The sequence below is a fragment of the Astyanax mexicanus genome, chromosome 12, assembly GCF_023375975.1.
Source record: "Astyanax mexicanus isolate ESR-SI-001 chromosome 12, AstMex3_surface, whole genome shotgun sequence".
In the NCBI taxonomy this organism is placed as follows: domain Eukaryota; kingdom Metazoa; phylum Chordata; class Actinopteri; order Characiformes; family Acestrorhamphidae; genus Astyanax; species Astyanax mexicanus.
Genome location: NC_064419.1, coordinates 17241535 through 17266315, shown reverse-complemented (window position 1 = coordinate 17266315; position 24781 = coordinate 17241535). Strand labels below are relative to the sequence as shown.

Below are 24781 nucleotides of genomic sequence, written 5' to 3'. Positions count from 1 at the left end.
GACAGGGGGGAAAAAAATCTAATATCAGCAGTCCAAAATATTCACTCAAATATAAATATTGCTCCCAGATACAAGTTTTTATATAAATTGATCTGTACTGTTTAGTATGTTTGCTTTGGTTTTATATGGAAATCTGGGACCATCTGCACTGCTGCATATACCCTGTTCTGAGGTTACACACAGTCCATATATATTATGGAATATTATGACCACCTCCTCGTTTCAGGGTTGAATGTATAAAGACACTATGACAATATATGAAAAAGTTCAATCCTACATCAGACTGTGGAGAGAACACAGACCTATTTCTGATTGGTCAGTGAAATTGTGGATTTTCGCTAATAATAAAGTTACACAGATTATTTTATTGCAAAGTTAAACCTAGTTAAGGGTAAAACTATAGGTTAAAGTAAACTTTCCCCAATTAATCACATGATGTGAATGGAGAAATAGAATTAGTTATTATTAACATAATCACTAACAGATCACTCAGATATGAAACCTTACCTCAGGCTGTATTGCTTTAAACACCGGAGCATCCATCAAAGTGATCTGACCCTTTAGAGAGAACGAAAAAAAAAAAAAGTTAATGTTTTACAGCAGTTAAACACTGGTTAAGCAGACACAGCACATATTTTATGATTACATTTGAAATATTTTATTTTATTTATTTATTTTTGTTGTGTTAGAAAAAATTAAAAGGTGAGGATTCAATGTATATTTAATGTTATTGTTCTGTAAAACAGCCCATAATAATAATGGCACATTAAATGATCTAATGCATCATCCTCACGTACTTCAATATTTTTAAAAATAGTGAGTTTTGTCTGCGTTTTGGCCTCCCATCCACACAAAACCACTGTTTTTGGGTTATGTTCACATTACCAGGCTGAATTGACTCAAATCAGATTTTTTTTTGCTCAATGAGGCTCAATTCTGATTTTTCATGGTTGTGTGAACATGTCAAATCCGATTTTTTCAAATCAGATTTGAGTCACTTTCACATGTGGTCCTAAATCAAATACATATTCGATCCATGGACATGCAACATGAATGTAAACAGTCAAATCAGAATTCAAGCGTCTTTTTGCTTTTATTCATGCGCATCTCTCTTATACCCACACATCTCTGGGTGCAGCTGTGCAGCTATAGTTGTAAAAACAGCAAAAGCAAACCGCCTGACCTTTTTTTTACCTCCTCGACCTGAGCATGAAATTCAGACCAGCTGTTACCTCTCTACTCCAGCAAAAGATGCTCCACATATGAGCTGCTAACAAACGCATCCATTTCTCTTTATAAAGCTACGAGTCGTCTTTCAAATATAACATTTTTTTGCTGTCGGTGAAAAAGGTGATGTTTATACACGCATCAGTGTGTGCATGTGAGACGTTTCAGGGACAGATTGGTTCACATTACACACAGATACAGGTCACTTATATTTGTGAAAGTGAACCGTCATAATCAAATCTGATCTGAGAAAAAAACGGACTTGAGCATTGAGCTTGTAAGCTTTTTAAAAACTCATTCTAAGCTAGAGTCCATGCTGTCATGTAGATGGGGATTATGTATGAGAATGCTGATGTCATAAACAGGACATGTTTAGTTAAGGTAATATAAAAAAAGTGTCTAAACAACTTTACCGTTGTGTACAGAATACACGTTAATACATGTTAACCAATGTTTTAAACACTCACAGCAAACTCCTCGGGTGTCACTTTGAGCACGTCAAACACCACCGCATCATAGCTCTTAGCAGAGTCCAAACTCCGCCCATCCAGAGACTCAGAACTGCTGCTGTCCTGCATGGAAACACAGAAGAAAACACATATACAATATAAAAAAACTGCATATTATGCTTTTAATTGTCTTAAAGTTGACTGATCTGGGCCTTCAGCAGGTTTAATATATATTTATATGACATAAAGCACACCAGCCGATTCCCCTAGGAATGTCAAAAAAAAAAAAAACGAAATAAAGGTTTTGGAGTGGCCTAGGCAGGCTGTTTATGCTCAAAAACCCTCTAATGTGGCTGAAAATACTACAAAGAAGAGTGGGCCAAAATGTCTCCAAAGAGATGTGAAAGCCTCGTTGCCAGTTATCGGTAAAGCCTGATTGTAGTTGTTTCGACCAAGGGTGGAAGAACTAAGTTTAAATTTAGGGGCAAATACTGTTTCACTTTTCACTTAATAAATTAAATAATAATTTAAAACAATACATTTTATATTTACTCAGGTTATAGTTGTCTGATATTGAAAAGTGCTTGTTAATCTGTGTTTGTATAACATGTAAGTATGATAAAAAAGCAAAATACTGTAAATAAAGTTTAGTTTGTTGTTTAACATGATAAAACACATGCATTCAGAATCAAAACATTCAGAACTTGCAGCCACTTCCATTCGTTACACGAGTCTAGGATCTATATTGAGCTTTTATCTGTGATCATCACTTGAGTGTAAGGTTCTAAAATAGGACACAATATGAACCCATGATTTACACTATGTCCTAATCGTCCCTGACCCAAAAAATTCTGACCAATTCAGCTTCCCCCGTGAACGCTTAATCAATTTAACTACCACTGTCCAACTGAATTACAGTACCGTCTGATCATTTAGCGCAGAGTATAAACACACAGCTACGTATGCAGTGAGCATCCCTGCTTTTATTGACCACTGTAACATGCCAATTGATTTACTGAACCCCCTCCAGCAATATAATTGAATCCATTTCTGGATCTTATATTAAAGTGTAAAAATAGACCTCACTGTAGACACATAAGGAGAGAAGACACCATCTAATAATTCTCTCATCAGCACATTATCTCCTCGCTGAGCCTTTGAAGTTCCAGGCATTATCTGTGCTCAGAATTAAAGCTTTGAATCACTTTACATGCATTCTTCATTAATAGAGGATTCTTTTATTCAGGTCATTCTCTTTTTAGACAGTCAGGTCAGTTTAGCAGAACTTACTGAGTAGTCTATCAGTGATGAGCGCACATCCCTCCATATATGGACATACTGATGCCTAAATAAGGCGCACTTAAAATTATTTAATTTTCTCAAAGAAAGTCAGGTTTTAAGGAGCAGTAAAGCAACTTCACAACGTTATACAAGAGTTTCAGTTTGGTTCTTCAGCACTGGAGCAGGAGCAGTTTTAGCTTTAGCCGCTAACCGCGTTAAGCGCTAGTTCTTTTGCCATTCAGAGGTGAGTATTATCAAACTCTATCTAGACTGCTGTTAACCCTGGCTAGTACTGCTAGAGCAGCATCAGCATTAGCTGCTAACTGCGCTAAGCGGTAGGTCATTCACAGTTCAGAGGTGATGTTATCGGCCTGTAGCCTACGTGTTCACCGGGTAAAACAAGCTATATTGAAACAAACCGCTAGCTAATATCGCCCTGGATTACAGGAACACTCAGGGTTCCTCAGTGTAGCGCTATCAGATGGCATTTACTTTTAGCTGCTAATGCTAATTCTGCAGCCCCCAGCCTTAGTGGAAATCTAAAAATCTCAACTTACTGTAAATAAACGGGAAAAAAAACAGTTTTCTAGAGAGAAATCTGTGTAGATTAACATCCAGAACTCTTTAGACTTTTTTAATATTATTATTATAATTTTTTTAAAGAATTTTAGTTTAGTTAACTTAGCTTTACTTAGCTAAGTTACCCCGACCCCCACCCAGCAGTGAGACCTGCTGAATTAGAAGTAAAACATGGCGACACCCCTGTTACTTACAAGTGTGGCATAATGCACCTTATGTATAAAAACAGATGTCCAATGATTGTGCAAAAAACAGTATTACTAAATGCAATTTAAAAAGCATGTAAACATCACTGTCATGTGTATATCTAAAATGGCAACTTCACATAGGAGGGTAAAAACCTCTTTTAACAGAAATCAAAGTAAAATGATTTTATTCCTATATTTTTTTCCCCCAATTGCTAATACACTAAAATGACATGCAATTATTTAAACTAACACACAGAGAATATAACCTCTTCTCAAGTCTCACAAACATTCTGCTTTTTACACATTCACACAAATCAAAACTGCACTTTTTAAATGCACTGAACACAGTTCTCTGCACAACAAAATGATGTACAGATTCATTTTTATATCACAACATTTTTATAAACAACTTAATGCTTAATTTTTTTTTTTTTTACCAATTCAATTAAGCACATTTCTGTTTACTGTTATTTGTGAGCATATTTTCGGTCTTTTAGGTTCAATGTCAATATATCTGCAGTGCATGTGTTGCACTGACTTGTTTGTTAATTTTTTCAGACTATAAGGCACACTTAAAATTCTTTAATTTTCCCAAAAATCGTCAGTGCACCTTATAATTCGGTGCGCTTTATGTATGAATTTGTCCTGCTAGTGCTGCGGTTAGTGGCTAAACCTAATGCTGCTAAACCCAACCTTAGTGTTGGAGAAACTTTACTGAAAACTCACCCTCACCCATCAAAATATTGGAAATCTAAGCTTACTATAAGTAAACTAAAGTGCTTTATTCACCCAAATAAACATTTTTTCTGGAGAGAAATCAGTGTAGACTTAAGAATTACAGTTTTGTTTACTTAGGCGGTTCCCTCAGTTTCCCCATTAGAAGGGAAACATGGCAACACCCTTGCTCACTTCGAAGTATGCATCCTTACTAGTGTCGCTTAATGCGCCTTATAATCCATTGTGCCTTCTAGTTTGATAAACACGTTTTTTTTAGTATTATGGTAAAGCTTACTAAAGATAAGAGTGCTTTTCATTATGCACAACATTGTGTAGTTGGTTAGGCAGAAATCTGGTAATATGAATGAAGTGTTTGAAGATATTTAGTGAAAAAGTTTGATTTTGTCAATGCTATACGTAGTTATGGTTGCAGTGCTTCATTTTACAAGATATATTAGATATTTGGCCGTTTGGGTGTGTGGTTGTGTGAACTGTGTTAAGTATTTTGTTAAAACCAGCCTAACTGTGTTTTAGCAATTAGAAAAAAATTATAATTCCAGATTATTTCTATTGGTTCATTCATCCTAAATTTTTGGTACAATGAACAGCAGCGTCTATATTCAAATGATGTCAAAAGTGGAACAATTGCAAAGAACTGATAATGACTATATACATTTTTGTGTACTGTACATTAGACTTTAGAATTTAGTACAACAGCTCTGGAAAAAAATAAAATACCACTTAAAAATGATGAGTTACTTTGATTTTACCAAATTGAAAACCTCTGGAATATAATCAAGAGGAAGATGGATGATAAGATATTAAACCAAGCTGAACAACTTTAAGTTTTGCACCAGGAGTAAAGGCATAAAGTTATCCAAAAGCAGTATGTAAGACTGGTGGAGGAGAACATGCCATGATGAACAAGATGCATTAAAACCTTTTTTGGAAACTTTATGCATATGCACATAAGCATTATTTGAGATCTAAAAGCACTGCATCTTTTTTTGTTTTTTTTCAGCAATTTCTCATTTTCTGCAAATAAATGCTTTAAATGATAGTAATTTTATTTAGAATTTGGGAGAAATGTTGTCTGTAGTTTTAAAATTAAACAACAATTTTCATTTTACTCAAACATATACCTATAAATAACAAAATCAGAAAAAGCATTCAGAAACTGAAGTGCCTGTATATCAGTCATAAGTACTCTAGCTATAGCCTTACCCACAAGTGGCAAGGTGTGTGTGTGTGTGTATACATACTTAACTGATGAGATGTGAAATGAAATGTGAAAGGAGTAATGAAATACTGCAACTGTCAAGAGTGATAAGCTTCTGCCCTGAGAGTTCCATCTCAGCTGCCCAAAAACACCATAAAGCAGCGATAACACCACTCTACAGAGAGCCTTCACCACTGTGGAGTATTTGTGGGCACTGAAAATAAATGGAAGGCGCATGCAGACACTTCCAGTGTTAGTGATGGATGAGATTAGTTCATCTGTGGAGTGGGAGTGATGTATTTTTGCTGCAGAAAATCAGGAAAATATTTGACAGGATATGCACAGGATAAGAAAACTTGAAATAAATGACTGAGATGGGAGTGGCTACTTTATTTACCCACCCCCTTTATAAACATGTGGTGATATCCAATGTTAAAACCAATTCTCATTAATAATGAAATGTCAGGCTATAGGCTATACTACAAAATGACTTGCATAAAGCTTTGCGCTTCTAAGGAGTGCTTTGGTTCGTCTTCTGGATTTGAATGCTGTACTCTGTTTAATCCAGAGGTTTACCACAGACTTGCATAACCAGAGATACAGTAATGGCCAAAAGTGTTGGTACCCCTAAGAAATAAGATAACATTTCTTGCAGAAAATTATTGCAATCACACACGTTTTGTTATACACATGTTTATTTTCTTTGTGTGCATTTTTAACACAAAAAAATCAGAAAAAAAGCTAAATTGACACAATTTCAAACAAAAATAAAAATGGGCCAGATAAAATGATTTTCCATATTATTGGATGGAATAATCAAAGCTTCCAGATTCTGTTATAATAAAAATCATTTTGGGAGCTTTGAAAACAATTAGCACTTTAAAATTTTCTATAAGTGTGCACTTACTGCTTTAAGAGTTTAGATGTGTAAATTATATGATTTTATTATTTTAAATTAAACAACAGTATGAATTCATATGTATGTTTTAAAAACTAGTGTGACTGATTTGTGACACGATGAATGTTGGTATATATTTATTTTGATGTTCAGAATAGCAATAACAATGTCCAAACACACTGATACTAACTGTCACTAATCAATACCATGTGCCTAGCACACAATTATATACATATGCATGTGTGTGTGTGTGTGTGTGTGTGTGTGTTTGTGTGTGTGTTTGTGTGTAGTACCTGGGTGGTGGCGGAGGTGATGCTGATGTTGGCAGGGAGCCCATTCCTCCTGTACATGCTCTCAGGCAGATGAGAACCCAGCAGACTCAGCTGCTCAGTGAGGAGCTCTCAGCCATCCCTGCAAAACACACACTGATTATTTCATATATAATAATGGTCTAAACCAATATATTATTCAGCACAAAATGCCAAATATTTCATCACAGTTGGCTTAACTGGTTTAATTGAGTATGTATAATCAAATCAAATCAAGTTTATTTATACAGGGTTTTTTTTAAGTGATGTTGAGTTTTACCGGAATGTTTTAGCAGGACAGAGAATCAGACAAAACATTAAACATACACAACACAAAACCTCCAGTGAGCGACAGAGGCAAAAAAAAACTGGAGAAGAAGTAACCTTGTGATGAACCAAGTCTCACAAATAAAAGTTATTATACATCCACATATTGTGTCTAATATTGTCATTTTCAGTATTACTATCTACACCAACAAGTAATATAGAAAACTATTTTAAAATTTAAAAGACTTTAAGTACAATGTTTACTGACTTTTTAAAAAATGATTATAAAAAAATATAACCCCCCATTTAAACATATGTATCATAATGCATCTCCGAACCCAAAGCTTTCATAATCAGTTTCATATGATTCCATCAGATTAATTTCAGCTATGCTTCACAAATTACTAAATTACTACATATGAATCTATTCTGGCTAGCCCCGTCACAGTAGCTCTTTTAGTTTAACAAGAATTTCCCAAAAATAACTGCAATCAATATTATTGTCATTTTAAAACCGTTAATAATGTATAATAATAATTTAATAGAATCATAAGGCAGTTACACACTTTTAAATTATAAAGGTTACAATTATAAAGGTAACAAACCTTAAATTAAAAACACTACTCCTGAGAAATTCTGGATGTTTTTATTGTGTAATAATCAGCTTGTCCAGCAGAGGGAGAGCTCCTCTAACAGTGAGGCATTTTCTTCTCTTCTCAGGACTTCAGCATCCTGATCTGCCCTACATTCAGCCAATCAGCCACGCCTCCTCTGGAGCCGCATCTCCTCTCTATCCACACCTCCTCCTCTCTATCCACACCTCCTATCTTCTCCACTCACACCTCCTCTCCATCCACACTTCCTCCTCTCCAACCACCTCTCCATTCATGCCTTCTCTTCATCCATACCTACACTCCTCTCAATACACATCACCTCTCCCGCCACACTGTCCACATCTGCTCTCCATCCATGCCTCCTATCCTCTCTCGCCACGTCAACTCTCCATCAAAGCCTCCTCTCCATTCATGCCTCCTCCTCTCCAGCCGCATCTCCTTTACAGCCATGCCCACCATTCACACCTCCTATCCTCTCCATCCACACCTCCTATCCTCTCCCACCACGTCACCTCTCCATCGAAGCCTTCTCTTCATTCACATCTCTTCCACTCCATCCACGCCTCCTGTCACATCAACTCTCCAGCCACACCACCCACGCCTCCTCCTTTCCACCCACATCCCTCTCCATCCACACCTCCTATCGTCTCCATCCATGTCCCCTCTACAGCCACTCCTTTCAAATCTTCTCTCCATCCATGTCTCTGCTCCGTCCACTTCACCCATGTTTTCTCTCTACTCATGCCTTATACATGCTTGTGCACACAAGCTCGCACACACACACCCAGTGTTCCTGCAGTGCGTGTCCTCTAAACTGCCCCTCATTACTCGCGGTGCTGCTTGTTACTGATGTGGGAGACCCTCTCAGTCCTGAGCTGTAAGAGCTGAGAGGGGGGGATTCGCAGCAGAATCAGAAAGAGTCTGTGTACTACAGACCCAGAAACCCAGCTGCATCTGTGTGCTATGAATAGAAGAGTAGTCTTGAATGAATGTACCTGATGCCCACAGGACAGGGGAAGACTATAGGAAGATAGCTCCTGAAACTCCTGAAGACAGAGCTCTTCAAAGAGCACTTACTCTCCTAACACCTCTAACAAACGAACTAATTCTAACCTCATCTCCTTCTTCCTCTTCTCTACTCCTCTATCCCATTATTTACCTCTGACCTCCTTAAGGCCCCATCTATAGATGCTTTATTTTTAACTTCTATTATTTTTGTACTTAACCTCTTCTATTATTTGCACTTCAATATTGTAAGTAGCTTTGGACAAAAGCGTCTGCCAAATGTAATGTAATGTAATGTAATAGCCAAGTGTTTTAGCTTGCAGTTTCTACAGTGTACACAAACAAAAAGAAATTACAGTTCAGGGGATCTGTGGCAGTCCAGGTGAGATCTGAAAGACAAAGCCCTGGAGAGAAGAGTTTAAAATCCGGTGCACCTTATAGTCCATAAATTACAGTAATTCAAATGTCCATATGCTTGAGTATGTAAAAGGCAAAGCGTTTTAAGAGGTGTCTTTTTACATGAATATATATTGCAATACTGATATTTTGTCCCACTCTTAGTCAATATTTCACCTCACTGTATATAACATACAACTGTTTAGCATTACCTATTTATTGCCCATATTAATTTGTCAGGTACCCTCCTGTTTTTCTGACCAACCCTATCTTTCATCAACAAACTAAAGCATCTACTGCACAGGATATTACCCTGTGCTGTGTGATATATAAACCCTGTCAGGAGACTCTGGATGGGTAGGATTTCCCCTTTGACCAATCACTCAGTAAGAGAACTGCAGTTAGCTGGCTCCCTGTGACTAAAACACTTGAGTAAAAAATCTGTAAAATATTTAATGGTTTATTTTTATCACAGAACCTTTGGCACTATTTTATCCGCTACCACAAAACCAGAACCTGCTTTAATCTCGGTCCTCTTACATTAAATCTACACTCCAAATCTGCTCCTTTCTACCCAGCAGGACACCAACCTCAACAGACGCCGATATGTTTTTGAATGGTTGGATGACAAAGTATTTACTCCAGGATAATGTTTAATACAAACACCAATGTGTAGAATGCTGATGACATATGAAGCTGATATTATGTTGTTTTTAAGTCATGCTGTTATGTAGCCAAAATCCAATGATACCCAAATACCACACATCCTTACATCAAATTGGTGTAAAATTCCAACATTTAGTTTTGAGTTATGTTAATCAAAACACTAGATATGATTTTAATATTTTTTAGGTTATCAGAGGCAAACTTCAGGTTAAAACAGGGTTAGAACAGGGCTAGTGCTGGTTATCGAAATTCGATACCTAAAAGGCATTGACCGAAATGAAAAAAAAAGGGCCTAGTCTGCCAGAAGTAAACCACACTACACTATAACTGTCCACTTACAATTAAGAAATATCAGCATTTTTTAAAAAAAAATATATGATTTCAAATCATTTTTAAGTGATTAACACCAAAAATATAAACGTAGTTTAATTTTGACAATCTAATGTTGATTATTTTATCGACATTAAAATACCCATTAATAAACGCTTACGAAATATATGCACTTAATATTTGCACTGGTAATTTATAAGTTTTTGTTTTAAAAAATAAATAAATATATGAAATAAAATATATAATGAAATAAATATATAGTTTTCATTGATATTTTGAGTAACCAAATATTTTTCTTTAAGAAACAAAGACTAGTACAAAATAAGACTTTTATAATAGTGTTTATTATTGTTAGCATCAAAATTATAGAAATTATTGTGAATTAATCTCTGGCCAGGGGGGCAGAACAGGTAATGCTGTTGTTTTTGTTCTTAATAAAAGTGCCACAAACTTTCTCATTGCTTTTGTTCCAACAAGACCCAAAAAGATGGTAGTCTCTCATGGAGACAGTATAAGAATGATATTGCTCATATTAAAAAAATATGTTGCGTTTTGTATTTGTTTGTTACAAAAATATGTATGAAAAAAGTATCATTTGTGTATCGGTATCGAAAAATTTTAAACGATACCCAGCCATACTATGGACCCTCTCAAACGTAAAAATAGGCTACCTTTTTTATGAAGATAAAACCATTTGATTTGATAATTTTGAACACTATAATCATGATATTAAATTTCCTATTGTTAAACATTCCTAACCTATAATGTTTCTGCTAGAAACACAAAAACCTTCAGCTTAGCATTTACACACACTGTAACTCTAAGACAATGAGCTGAGTGTCCCATAGTGACAAGGACAACAAGCAGGTGTCACACCCTCACTGTATTAACCTGGAGTACACTCTCCACAACCTAACTCCACAGAGGGGCTCTGTTTTTAATCCAGTAATATCTTGTTAGGATTTCATGAAAGATCATTTTGTCTGTATCTTGCTTATAATCTTCTGGAGGATCTGAATCTGTTATACAGGTGAGAAAACACAACATTTACTGCTGTATTTTAGTATATTCTCCCGTTTTACTCATTATACAATTGCGATTGATTTATAGCAAATGTTTAATTTTCTACTAAATTCATTGTATTCTTTCCAGATAAAATCCAATTAACCCATTAACCCCTGACCACTGTGTAGATTATTCAATTATTATTTCTAAGGCAGAAACTGCTCAATTGATAATCAATTAGTTTAGCTTGTGGAGTCCCACAGAGCTCTAGAAACTGATGTTAATTTTGACAGTAATTTAGTTATGAAGATTGTGAAGATGTGTGGGCTTACACAGTCTGAGGGTGTTTTAACAGACCAGAGTCCAAACCAAGACTCCAGTGTTTGATACATTTAGTCTGGTTAGTTTTAGGGCTGCGTATTAGCCAGAACTTGGTGATATAATACGCATCATGATACAGAGATTCAATATTTAGCAATTCATTGAAATACCGTAAGCAAGGAGATATATTGTGATTGTTTAACCACAGCTGGCTAGTGCTGCTAACTGCGGCTAAGTAGCGCTCTTAACCAGGGCTGGGTAGCGCTGTTAACCAGGGCTGGCTAGCACTGCTAACTGCAGCGGGCTATATTGCTAACCGGGGCTGGATAGCACTGCTAACAGCAGCTGGCTAAATTGCTAAACAGGCTGGGTAGCAATGATAACCGGGGTTGGCTAGCACTGCTAACCGCAGCTGGCTATTATGTTAACTGGGGCTGGATAGCACTGCTAACTGCAGCTGGCTATATTGCTAACCGGGGCTGGCTAGCACTGCTAACCGCAGCTGGCTATTATGTTAACTGGGCTGGATAGGACCACTACCCGCAGCTGGCTATATTGCTAAACAGGCTGGCTATCACTGCTAACCGCAGCTGGCTATTATGTTAACAGGGGCTGGATAGCACTGCTAACCACAGCTGGCTATATTGCTAACCGGGGCTGGCTAGCACTGCTAAGCGCAGCTGGATAGCACTACTAACCGCAGCTGGCTATATTGCTAAACAGGCTGGCTATCACTGCTAACCGCAGCTGGCTATTATGTTAACAGGGGCTGGGTAGGACCACTACCCGCAGCTGGCTATATTGCTAACAGGGGCTGGCTAGCACTGCTAACCGCAGCTGGCTATTATGTTAACTGGGGCTGGATAGCACTGCTAACCGCAGCTGGCTATATTGCTAAACAGGCTGGCTATCACTGCTAACCGCAGCTGGCTATTATGTTAACAGGGGCTGGGTAGGACCACTAACCGCAGCTGGCTATATTGCTAACCGGGGCTGGCTAGCACTACTAACCGCAGCTGGCTATTATGTTAACATGGGCTGGGTAGGACCACTAACCACAGCTGGCTATATTGCTAACCGGGGCTGGCTAGCACTGCTAACCGCAGCTGGCTATTATGTTAACTGGGGCTGGGTAGGACCACTAACCACAGCTGGCTATATTGCTAACCGGGGCTGGCTAGCACTGCTAACCGCAGCTGGCTATTATGTTAACTGGGGCTGGGTAGGACCACTAACCACAGCTGGCTATATTGCTAACCGGGCTAGCACTGCTAACCGCAGCTGGCTATTATGTTAACTGGGGCTGGATAGCACTGCTAACCGCAGCTGGCTATATTGCTAAACAGGGTGGCTATCACTGCTAACCGCAGCTGGCTATTATGTTAACAGGGGCTGGGTAGGACCACTAACCGCAGCTGGCTATATTGCTAACCGGGGCTGGCTAGCTCTACTAACCACAGCTGGCTATTATGTTACCTGGGGCTGGATAGCACTGCTAACCGCAGCTGGCTATATTGCTAACCGGGCTAGCACTGCTAACCGCAGCTGGCTATTATGTTAACTGGGGCTGGATAGCACTGCTAACCGCAGCTGGCTATTATGTTAACTGGGGCTGGATAGCACTGCTAACCGCAGCTGGATATATTGCTAACCAGGGCTGGCTATCACTACTAACCACAGCTGGCTATTATGTTAACTGGGGCTGGATAGCACTGCTAACCGCAGCTGGCTATATTGCTAAACAGGCTGGCTATCACTGCTAACCACAGCTGGCTATTATGTTAACAGGGGCTGGATAGCACTGCTAACCGCAGCTGGCTATATTGCTAAACAGGCTGGCTATCACTGCTAACCACAGCTGGCTATTATGTTAACAGGGGCTGGATAGCACTGCTAACCGCAGCTGGCTATATTGCTAACCGGGCTAGCACTGCTAACCGCAGCTGGCTATTATGTTAACTGGGGCTGGATAGCACTGCTAACCGCAGCTGGCTATATTGCTAAACAGGCTGGCTATCACTGCTAACCGCAGCTGGCTATTATGTTAACAGGGGCTGGATAGCACTGCTAACCACAGCTGGCTATATTGCTAACCGGGGCTGGCTAGCACTACTAACCACAGCTGGCTATATTGCTAACCGGGGCTGGCTAGCACTACTAACCACAGCTGGCTATGCTGTTAACTGCTGTTATGCTGGTAACCACGGCTAGCGCTCACCCTTGGACAAAATAGAATTTCTGTAACTGTAAATAAACGGAAGCGCTTTACCAACACAAATAAACTAATGTCGCTTAATACGCCTTATAATCTGGCAACAATCTTTACATCTAAACTAATAATTAAAAATATATTCTGTTTTTAAAAATCAGTACAATAATGCACAACAGAATATCCCAATTCTTCTTCTTCTAATGTGCTTCAACACTCTAAAAGATCAACCATGGCTCAGATGATCTGGGCTGTGGTTTGCAACACCTTTTAAAATTTTGGTTCAGACCAAACTGAGAAGTAGATACTAAAAACTATAAGAAAAAAATAAAGTAAAAAGATCAATGGCACATAAGGACAATTATTATTGCTGGAGATGACGTTGCACGAGGAGCATGTTCATTTAGTGCTTTTGAACTAGTCATGATTAGGGTTGTAAGTCACAGAGCATTTAATGATACAATATTATTACAATATGTTGCCCACAATAACGGTGATATCATGTTACTATGATTCTGTGATCCTTAATATATCACAAGACAATTCTCTATGATATTTCATGGTATGCATTAAAGAGAGTTTAAAATTTTCCTAAATGAACAAATACCAGAAACCACATGGAGTAATGAAGCAGTAACTTTAGTAAGTTCAATTGGGGGACGGGTCTTCGGGAGTTTAGAGCAACTTCAAGTTCAAACAAGTTTCAATAAAAATATCTATATTTGGTGCCACGTCTCGAAATGGTCTTGAGAACTGGCCTTGAATTTAGTGGTAGTAAAGTCATAATATTAGCAGTGTATATTAGCATTAGTAGAGGAACCAAATAAATTAAGGCAAGTCCCTTTACAAACCAAGCAATCTCAAACAAAGGGACATACAGCACAGACAGGTGATGATATCAGTCATTGTGTATGTGGTTCATGCATGATTATTTTGGCTGAACAGATTCTAATGTACAGCTCAAACTGTAGAAAACATGCAGAAAGTTATCAGGTTATGTACCATGTACAGGGGTTGGACAATGAAACTGAAACAGACGGACAGTTCTGCTGGAAACAGGAGAGTTAAGGTGCACATTGAATTCTGCCGTGATTTGGGCAGCCGTGGTTTTATGTTTTTTGGATACAATCTGGGTTAGCAGCCGAACAACCCCTTCAGACAGCTTCCTCTTGCATCCACAGTTAATCCTGTTGGATGTGGTTGGTCCTTCTTGGTGGAATGCTGACATTACCCTGGATACCGTGGCTCTTGATACATCACAAAGACTTGCTGTCTTGGTCACAGATGCACCAGCAAGACGTGCACCAACAAATTGTCCTCTTTTGAACTCAACTGAGCAAAACTGTGCTCTTACCCTGCTAATTGATCCTTTACACTCTGCTCTTACTGGTGCAATGTGCAATTAATGAAGATTGGCCACCAGGCTGCTCCAATTTAGCCATGAAACCTCCCACACTAAAATGACAGGTGTTTTAGTTTCATTATCCTAATTTGTCTAAGTACAGGGGTTGGACAAAGTTAAAATGTTACCAGAAATTAATTTAGTTACAAAAAAAACTGTAAATTTTGTTCATTTAAAATATTCAAAAAAGCAGAACTTTTAATCACTGAAAATATATCACTGTATATTTCTTTTCATATTACAGGAGATGCTATCAAGCAGAAGTAAGCAGGATTTGGAGAATGGAGATCTTGAATGTTCAGGAGTGACCGTAAGGGTCCCAGTTGAGATGCAGTGTGAATTTGGGCAAAATACAGAGACAAAACTAAAGCAAATAAAAGCTCACTGTGTGGAGAACACCACTATCACAGAGCACTACTACGACACTGACAACTTCCTACTGGCCTCCACTCAGACCTGGCTGACTCAACAGGACGGACACTGGAGACTGATCCTGGAACAGAGACAAAATGAATCAGAAAAGAACTCTAACACAGGGGACGAGGACAAAATAAGAGAAAACCAATCACCATCAGAAAGGTCAGACAAAACACAACAAAAAAGAGCGAGTTTTAGAATTACAGAATGAAGGTCTGCCTGAAGCCTCGAGTCAGACAGTTCTGAGCCCAGCTGAAGATTCATGTTCTTCTGTAGTTTGGACTGAACCAGTTTACACAGCGCTGACAGACCCCAGCTCCATCATTACACAGCTTTCCCAGTCTCTACCAGAGACCCAAACCCAAACACAGAACCTCACCATACAGAGCTTTCTGGAAGCTGCCAAAATCCAGATATACCACCGTCAGATCAGGAGCAGGACGGTGAGGTACTCGTTGAATAGCCGTTGCTCACTGGTTGTGAAGACAATCTTCAACAGTCCTGAAGCAGCTTCCTCTGCTGTTCTGACCCTGAACGCTGATGTGCTGAATATTAACACAGAGCTGGAGAAAATGGACAGGATGTGCACACAGCTAGACCTCAAGATCAAGCATCAAGTCAAACCAGACCTGCCACCATAACTATATGTATTGTCCCAGAAATAACTTTTATTTACAAAATTATTGTTATTTTAAGAGAATTTTTGCCACTGATATAAAGATCATATGTTATCCACATTTCTTTTCAGTTTTGATCCAATTTTCATACTCAACTGCAGATTTACAACTGAGACAAATTCCAATAGGAGAGTTCTTTTCACATTAATATTTCTGATATTGTGGACTCAACTTCTTTGGTCAACCCTGCTGTATGGCTTTGGCCCCTGTGCTGTATCTCAGTTTTAGGGTGTTAGCAATCTCCTTATAGCCTAGGCCATCTTTATGTAGAGCAACAATTCTGTTTCTCACATCCTCAGAGAGTTCTTTACCATGAAGTGCCATGTTGAATATCCAGTGGCCAAAATGAAAGAAATTGAACCCAGAACACCACATTTATCAGGCCTCCTTCCCATTCACACCTGAGACCTTGTAAGATGAATAAGTGACATGGCACTGGGGAAAGAAAATAGCTGATTAGGCACAATTTGGCCTTTTTCACTAAGGGGTGTACTCATTTTTGTTGCCAGTGGTTTAGACATCAATGGCTGTGTATTGAGTTATTTTGAGGTCACAGCAAATTTATACTGTCATACAGGCTGTACACTGACAACTTTACATTGTGACAAAAGTGTCATGTGTTCAGTGTACTCCTATAAAAAGGTACAATAAAATATTTACAGAAATGATGAGAGTACTCACTTTTGTGAGATAATGTATACCTATCGAAATTAAGAAGTATATTGTGATATAATTTTTGGTCATATTGTCCAGCACTTTTTGGTAGACAGCGGAATTTATGGTTCCATTTATCACAGCAACTCTTCCAGGTCATGAAGCACCAAAACAGCCCCAGACCATCACACTACCACTGCCATGTTTTACTGTGGGTATTATATTCTTTTTCTGAAATGCGGTGTTACTTTTATGCCAGACATAATGGGACCCAAACCTTACCAAACTCTCGTCAGTCCATAGATTATTTTCCCAAAAATCTTGTGAACCATCAAGATATTTTCTGGCAAAATTGAGACAAGCCTTAATGTTCTTTTTGCTTAGTAGTGATTTTCATCTTGGCTGCCATACAGGCCATTTTTGCCCAGTCTCTTTCTTATAGAGTCATGAACGCTGCTGACTGAGGTAAGTGAGGCCTGTAATTCTTTGGCTGTTGTTGTGGGGTCTCGTGTGACCTCTTAGATGAGTAATTGCTGCACCCTTGGGGTAACTGTGGTCAGCCAGCCACAACTGCGAAGGTTCACCCATGTTTCTTTGCCTTTTATTACATTAATTAAGTATTAGATCACCACTCAACCAGCAAGATTTCTGGCTCTCACAGACCTGTTCGGTTTTTCTTTAAGAAGCTTTGATATTCATTAACTGCACCTGTTTGAACTCGTTACTTGTATAAAAGACACCTGTCCACACAATCATGCTTCAACCTCCCCACCATGGCCAAGACCAAAGAGCTGTCTAGAAAATTAAATACTTTAATTCTTTTACTTAAGTGTGATCCTTAAAGAACACTTCAACTTCTACTCAATGCACTTTTTGATAGAACACTTTTACTTTTACTCAGGTCTGGTTCTCTACCACTTCATACATGTCTGTAGGCTTCACCAGGATGATTTTCTGCACATAATCAAACATTGCAGACATTGGTCAGTTTAGTATGTGTTACACTGTGAGGTACTGAAAGGCCGGCTTCTTATCTGAGTATAAAAAGTGACATGCTGCTTTTTAATAATTCACATTACAGTAAGCTACACATGCATTTTTAAAAAGGGGTCTACCAAAAGATGCTTTCAGGATTTACACATAGGCCTGACACAGCAATAAAACATTCAACTTATCATACAACTCTAGACATATGGTTAATGATTTTTGCTGACCTTAATAGTAGAGCTCAAAGTATGAATAAACCAGTAAGCTGACTTTGTTTCAAAACAGTGGATGTATTTTATTTATTTTGAGCAATTTAAACACTTTCATATTCCAATTTCAATGTCTCGACAGTTTAACTAATTAAAAAGTTCATCGCTTTTAAAAAGTAACGTGTAAATCCATAATCATGCTGTTATATTATTATTATTATATACAAATGTAATATTATATTAAAATGAAAATAATATTGTTAAAGGTAATTTCTTCTTGAAAAATGTATCAAACAAAATCAATTAAAGCCTGTATACAGAACCCATTTACTTATATCTGCAGTGTGTTCAGTCAAAATCATTATGAGATTTTCCATGGAAAGGAAAATATAGTCTACATCCAGGCTTAATCCCTGTCTGAGAAACTGCTCATGTGTGTATATTAGTAATAAACATGCAAAAATCAGTGTGTAAAAATGATACAGTTTTATTGTTCTAAAGAATTTGCTAAAACCATTTACTTTCTTTTACTTCCAAAAGTCCAAATCAAATCAAACAGGTGTATTCTCACATCACATTAACACAGATGTAAATGCAAATTAAAACTTAATTTTTGCATACAAAACAACACTATTAATGTAAGGACTTCTTGCACTTTAACTTGCACTATGTATATCTTACTAAAGTTACTAAAACAAGAACTATGAATGTGTAGATTTATTATAAAGAGGCATTTAATTATTTTTTTTAATCAGGAATATGCCAGTAAAACAAAGATACAAAGATTTACTCCAGATACTGATGGTCACTGGAAATGAACATAGACTATTTGTTAAAGGAGAACTCCGGTGTAAAATTGACTTAGTGGGTTAGTGCTGGGCGATTTTCACAATTAATTTTGATAATTTGAATTACAGTTTTGCAATTGTGAAATTTAAAAAATGGCGCTTCGGGGCATCCACTTGCCCCTGCAGAATAAATCACTTTTTACACCGTTATCCAGGCTCAAAGTAGCTCCACAAATTATAGGTGGAATCCGGAGATCCCTAACATTTAAAACAAGGTTTTAATAAGCTTCTACCAATTGGACTCTACCAATGAGTTGTGGTGCTACTTTGAGCCTGAGAACGGTGTAAAAAGCGATTTATTTGCAGGGGCAAGTTGATGCCCCGAAGCGGCCGATGTAAAGAGTGCTCGGCAAAATGCACACAATTACTGGAGGTGTGCTATTCACCAAAGGTTTTTTACTCCATTATGTTTTACTACACTGAAAATCAATTTTACACCAGAATTTTCCTTTAAAACAGAGGTTGTGTTAAACTGTTGACTCGGCCTGTTCTGTCCTTTACTAACAGCAGCGTGGAAATCAGTCCCGTGGTAAACCCTGGACTAAACTAGCGCTGGATCTGCAGTGAGACAGCAGCACGCCCGCGTGTTTACTGACAGCACCACAATAACAAGCAGGACATCATCATCATCATCATCATCACAGACTCGTATATAGCTATATTATATAAAAAACAGTAACATGGACAGACTATTCCATGATAGCGTTTAGGCCGTCACAACATAAACCCCGCATCAGCCCCGCACAGCCTGCAGCCCCGCACTCAGAGCTTATTATTTACTGTAATGGCGCAGCACGAACATTCTCTTCACCACCGAACAGCCGCGTGTTCTGATGGATCAAAAACCTGAACCTAAAGCTAATCCGCGATTCTCTTTCCCTCCGTCTCTCTCTCTCTCTCTCTCTCTCTCACACACACACACACACAGTACACACTAACACTGTACTCACACGGTCACAAAGCACAGTCATTATCTAGGTTAACTATCACTCACCAACGGAGCGCGCCAGTCCCCGCAGGTCCCCGCAGGTTCCGCTGCTGTGATCACGGTGATGTTTAATCAGCAGTGAATCCGGTACCGATGAGCCTCCATATCTGAACATCCCCGCCTCTGAACGAGCTCTACATCCCCGCGCACAGCCCGCTCCTCCGCCCCGCTCACATCCTCCACTCCCCGCAGCAACCCGCGGTCCGCAGCCCCGCAGCTCGCCTACAGCGGCCGTGTGATGCTAACGCTGGCGCGGGGTCGCCCACAGCACGGCGCGGAACAGCACGGCGCGGCGGTGTTACCGGATGGCGGAGAAGAGCGGGGCGGGGGCGGAGCGGGGGCGGCCGAGGGTCCCGTGCGAACAGCTGGGCATCGACATCAGCTCGCGTCAGGTACGCGCCGTGTTTGACGGAAAGCAAAGGTGGCCAATCATTAGCCGCCATTGCGACGGCTATACCCCGCCCACACCGAAGACAACCAATCATGAATTAGGTCAGGATTGTCGCGCGCAGGTGCCCCTCTCTCCATCTTCATATTCCCGCAGTTTAACCCTTTTAGATCTGAATAATATTCCAGCAATGGAAAATTCTATGTAAATGTAATGGTCTGTAATGCACACAAAAGAAGACTTTAATATTCTAATATAAACTCTATATAAAATTATATCAAATTAACCATTTTATAGTTCATTTTATTGGAAGCCTGTGTTATTTGCCTTTTTATTTCACACACCATCCTCAAACAGTAAAACAAAAATGACAGTGTTCTAAATCACATAAAATTAAGGAAAAATTAGATTACTTTGCCATGTTGGTTCTATAGTGCTGCCACGCCCTAATGTCTGAGATTTAGTTTTCCCAGAGCAGTGGGCGGGGCTAGACTGTTTTATTGGCTGTTCCTGGTCTATTCAGATTCGGATAGTTATTAGACTTAAGAGGGCATTAAACGCTAAACCCTAAAATCCACTTTTTCTTGTTCTTTGTAAAGTACAAAAGGTCTCTCTGAGTCCTCAACTCTCATTGTCTTCAGTAGCTAGTCAAAGAAAATATTCAGAAAAACAAGTCGATCAGGAAAAGCATGCATTAGTATCCATTGCTTTGCCCACCTTGGCTTGCGACCTCCCACAGGTAGTGCTGAAGTCAGGCAGCAACACTGTCTCGTCAGATAGGAGCCAACAGCGCTAGGAACAGCATGGCAGTTTGTTCCTGTGTTATTTATGCAAATAACACATCAGCATTATATGGTTTGCCCTGTAATTCGAAGTTAGAATTTGTCTATACAAAAACCCCAGCAAAGTACAATTGAGATAGGTGTATGTTTAGAACAGTTCTGTTTACACATGTTAAAAGTAAAAAAATATTTTTACTTTCTGGACCTTGGCTACCCACCTCTGTATGTAACTATTGGTTAACATAGTATCTCCGGTGGATTTCGTGATTTACAGAGACTCTAAGACTAGGTCAGCGGCTAAACTGCATTTAGCAGGACATTACATATGTTGTAAATTTCCATGACATTGCAAAACATGACATTATTAGTGTAAAAATGTCTTTACTGCATCGCAAGTGCTGTTAGCCAATCAGAGGCAATATGTTTGCATGTATGAATATTTATGAGCAAGAGCAGAAATTATATCATCCCCCCCTCACTCCTCCACAGGGCTAAAGCATTATACCAGATCCCCAGAGCACTTTTTTTTTTACAAAAACAGCTCACATGGCATTCATTCATACTAGAGACCACAACTAGACATTTTAAAAGAATGAAAAAGCAATGGAGTGACACCTTTAATAGCTGAAGTGTGTTTCTTTGAAGTAATAAAACACACCAGCCCTGCTTAAGATTTTAATAAACCTTTCCTAACTGTAGGTAACTCTGCAGTGCCCTCACAGATTTAACTGGCTATTGGCGAGGATGACTTCACAATATGTAAATCAGTCAATCAATGATATCGCCCCATGGTGACATCCAATCATCTGTGCGTACATTTAGGGTATATACATAGACTACTTTTGTAGTCAGTGCCATGCTGTTTATGCCTATATTTATGGTCCTGTATCTAAGCTGAATTTCTAAATGGGCAGAATTAATGGGCTTTTCTAAAACTCACCTATGAATATGTTCAGAACCCTACACATTTTATTTGGTGTACATTTTCTTCCTGAACATCATTATATGATTGTTTAAGAGTCGTAATAAGAATAATGCTAGCTTTAAGCTACTTGCTACTGCTCACTGAACTGATGTCACAGCACAGTGGCTCAGAACATAAGCAGACTCATTTTGGTGTAACACCAATGAGCCCCGTTCTTACCACAATCTGGATTATAATCCTTTTTCATTGTGGATCATTAAAATATTTAAAGAGGTGAAAACAGCTTTCAGTCTGGTTTGATGTTGAGCAGTGTGTTAGACTGTGTTAGAGCTTGTAAAAGGCTGCTAAAAACAGGAAAAAGTAGTCCTTGTTCTGGAGCTGCATTTCCTGCAAGCTTTATTGTTTATAGACTGTCATTGGTTTATTCTAATTACTGCACACCTGATCCATCTAATTAACTAATTAACTAACAAGCCCTAGCTGAGACGACCTGGGAGTGTGACAGCAGGAAAACACTACAAGAGACAGCACAGGTAGTGCTTTTTCAGTGACGTGGAACCAGCACCGTTCTGGTTCACAAAGCTAATTTCCACCAACAATAGTATGTTACTTCTGATATCCAAAGTCAGCAGCCTGGAGTTAGCTTAGTTAGCTAAACAAGTGTTTAACTTCTTTAGTACTGACACACTGCCGTGCACATTATAGCATGTCACCTGCTTCACTCACACTTGATCCAGCTAATCTGATCATTAACAACACCTTAATAAGTTAATAAGAGCACCCCTAGTGTTAACACAGCCAGTCCTTGTCCTGGAGGTACCCTGTGCTGTGTATTTCAATAGGGTCTGGCTGGGCTCCCTCTCACAAACACTTTAAATAAAAACAACTGCAGCATATCCAGGCTGAGAGACACTGCATGCTGCAGAGTTTCCACCCACTTTAGGAAAGAAATTAATAATAATAAAAAAATCAATAAAATTCAAATATTTATGTCCTACAGTTGGCGCTAAAGTATACAGAGCCCCTGAAGGAACATGTTTTTTTTTTTTGTTTTTTGTTTTTTTACACAGAAGCACCACATACTAAGTGGTATATTCACTGGTCTGTACATGAATTCACAGAATTCTATGTTATGCTGGGCACATGCTCTGCAATCCTCCATCCAGTTATCAAAATCATATTTATTTAGCTAACCATTTGAGGTCTAATGTACAATATATGCTAGGCTGGGGTGATAGCTGCTGTGTGTGTGCGTGCCCAAAAGCTTTTTTCTACAAAATGATACCTCCTGCCTTGTGCACTTCTAATAAGAATAGTTAGCTGGCTATCATTAGCTTGGGGCTTATAAGTTAGCTACCTTTAGCCAGCTAGCATTCCCCACTAAAATAAAGTAGTTAACATTAGCTAACCTAGCTAACACATTCCGCACTGAAAGTTAAAATTAACGTTCTAATAATAATAATAATAATAATAAATAATAAATAATATTAATACTCGTTATTAATAAACATTTTGTTCTTGGTATACAGTGGTGTGAAAGAGTGTTTGCCCCCATCCGGATTTCCTGAGTTTTTCCATGTTTGTCACACTTAAATGTTTCGGAACATCAAACCAATTTAAATATTAGTCAAAGACAACACAGGTAAACACAAAATGCTATTTTTAAATGAAGGTGTTTATCATTAAGGGAGAAAAAAAAATTCCAAACCTACATGGCCCCCTAAACCTAATAGCTGATTGGGCCACCTTTAGCAGCAACAACTGCAACCAAGCATTTGTGATAACAATGAATCTTTTACAGCATTGTGGAGGAATTCTGGCTTCACTCATCGTTGCAGAATTGTTGTAATTCAGCCACATTGGAGGGTTTTCGAGCATGAACGGCCTTTTTAAGGCCTTTAAGACATTCTCCTTCAGAATCTTTTGGTAGACAGCAGAATTCAAAGTTCCATTTCTCACAGCAAGTCTTCCAGGCCCTGACACAGCAAAACAGCCCCAGACCATCACACTACCACCACCATGTTTTACTGCTGGTATAATGTTCTTTTTTCTGGAATGCAGAATAATGTTTTTTTACGCCAGATGTACTGGGAAACACACCTTCCAAAGAGTTCAACTTTTGTCTCATCCGTCCACAGAATGTTTTCCCAGAAGTCTTGTGGATAATCAAGATGTGTTATGGAAAAGTTGAGATGAGCTTTAAATGTTATTTTTGCTCAGCAGTGGTTTTTGTCTAGGAACTCTGCCATGTAGGCCATTTTTGCCCAGTCTCTTTCTGATGGTGGAGGCATGAACAGTGACCTGAACTGAGGCAAGTGAGGCCTGCAGTTCTTTGGATGTTGTTGTGGGGTCTTTTGTGACCTCTTGGATGAGTCGTCGCTGCGCTCTTGCGGTAATTTTGTGCGGCCGGCCACTCACCATTTGTTGACAATGGCTCTCACTGTGGTTCGCTGGATTCCCAAAGCTTTGGAAATGGCTTTATAACCCTTTCCAGACTGATAGGTCTCAATTATCTTTTTTCTCAATTGTTCCTGATTTTTTTTTTTTTTTTGGATCTTTGCATGATGTGTAGATTTTAAGGATCTTTTGGTGGACTTCACGTTGTCAGGCAGGTCTTATTTAAGTTATGCCTTTTTTGAGAACAGGTAATCATAATCAGGCCTGGGTGTGGCTAGAGACCGTGTACTCAGGTGTCAGAAACCACATTGACGGTATGTTTTAACAAGGGGGCAATCACTTTTTCACGCAGGGCCATGTAATAAACACCTTCATTTAAAAATAGCATTTTGTGTTTACCTGTGTTGTCTTTGACTAATATTTAAATT

The 24781-nt window shown here is 38.8% G+C and overlaps 2 protein-coding genes across 2 annotated transcripts in view; one reads left to right on the top strand and one right to left on the bottom strand.

Moving 5' to 3' along the window:
• Nucleotides 1–20239, bottom strand: part of ralgps1 (Ral GEF with PH domain and SH3 binding motif 1) — a 148373-nt gene extending 128134 nt beyond the window's left edge. The window contains exons 1-4 of the mRNA XM_022670725.2: nucleotides 19868–20239; nucleotides 6852–6969; nucleotides 1695–1799; nucleotides 508–558 (exon numbers count right to left, since the gene is read on the bottom strand). Of these exons, the coding sequence (XP_022526446.2) occupies nucleotides 508–558; nucleotides 1695–1799; nucleotides 6852–6908 (213 nt within the window). The 5' untranslated portion in view covers nucleotides 6909–6969; nucleotides 19868–20239. The remainder of the gene's footprint in view (nucleotides 1–507; nucleotides 559–1694; nucleotides 1800–6851; nucleotides 6970–19867) is intronic.
• Nucleotides 11021–17860, top strand: si:dkey-191c17.2 (uncharacterized protein LOC100005628 homolog). Its single transcript, XM_049485894.1, is given in 3 exon segments — nucleotides 11021–11174; nucleotides 15326–15681; nucleotides 15683–17860. Coding segments are annotated over 2 exon segments (810 nt in total). The 5' UTR covers nucleotides 11021–11174; nucleotides 15326–15328; the 3' UTR covers nucleotides 16140–17860.
• Nucleotides 20240–24781: the final 4542 nt, after the last annotated feature.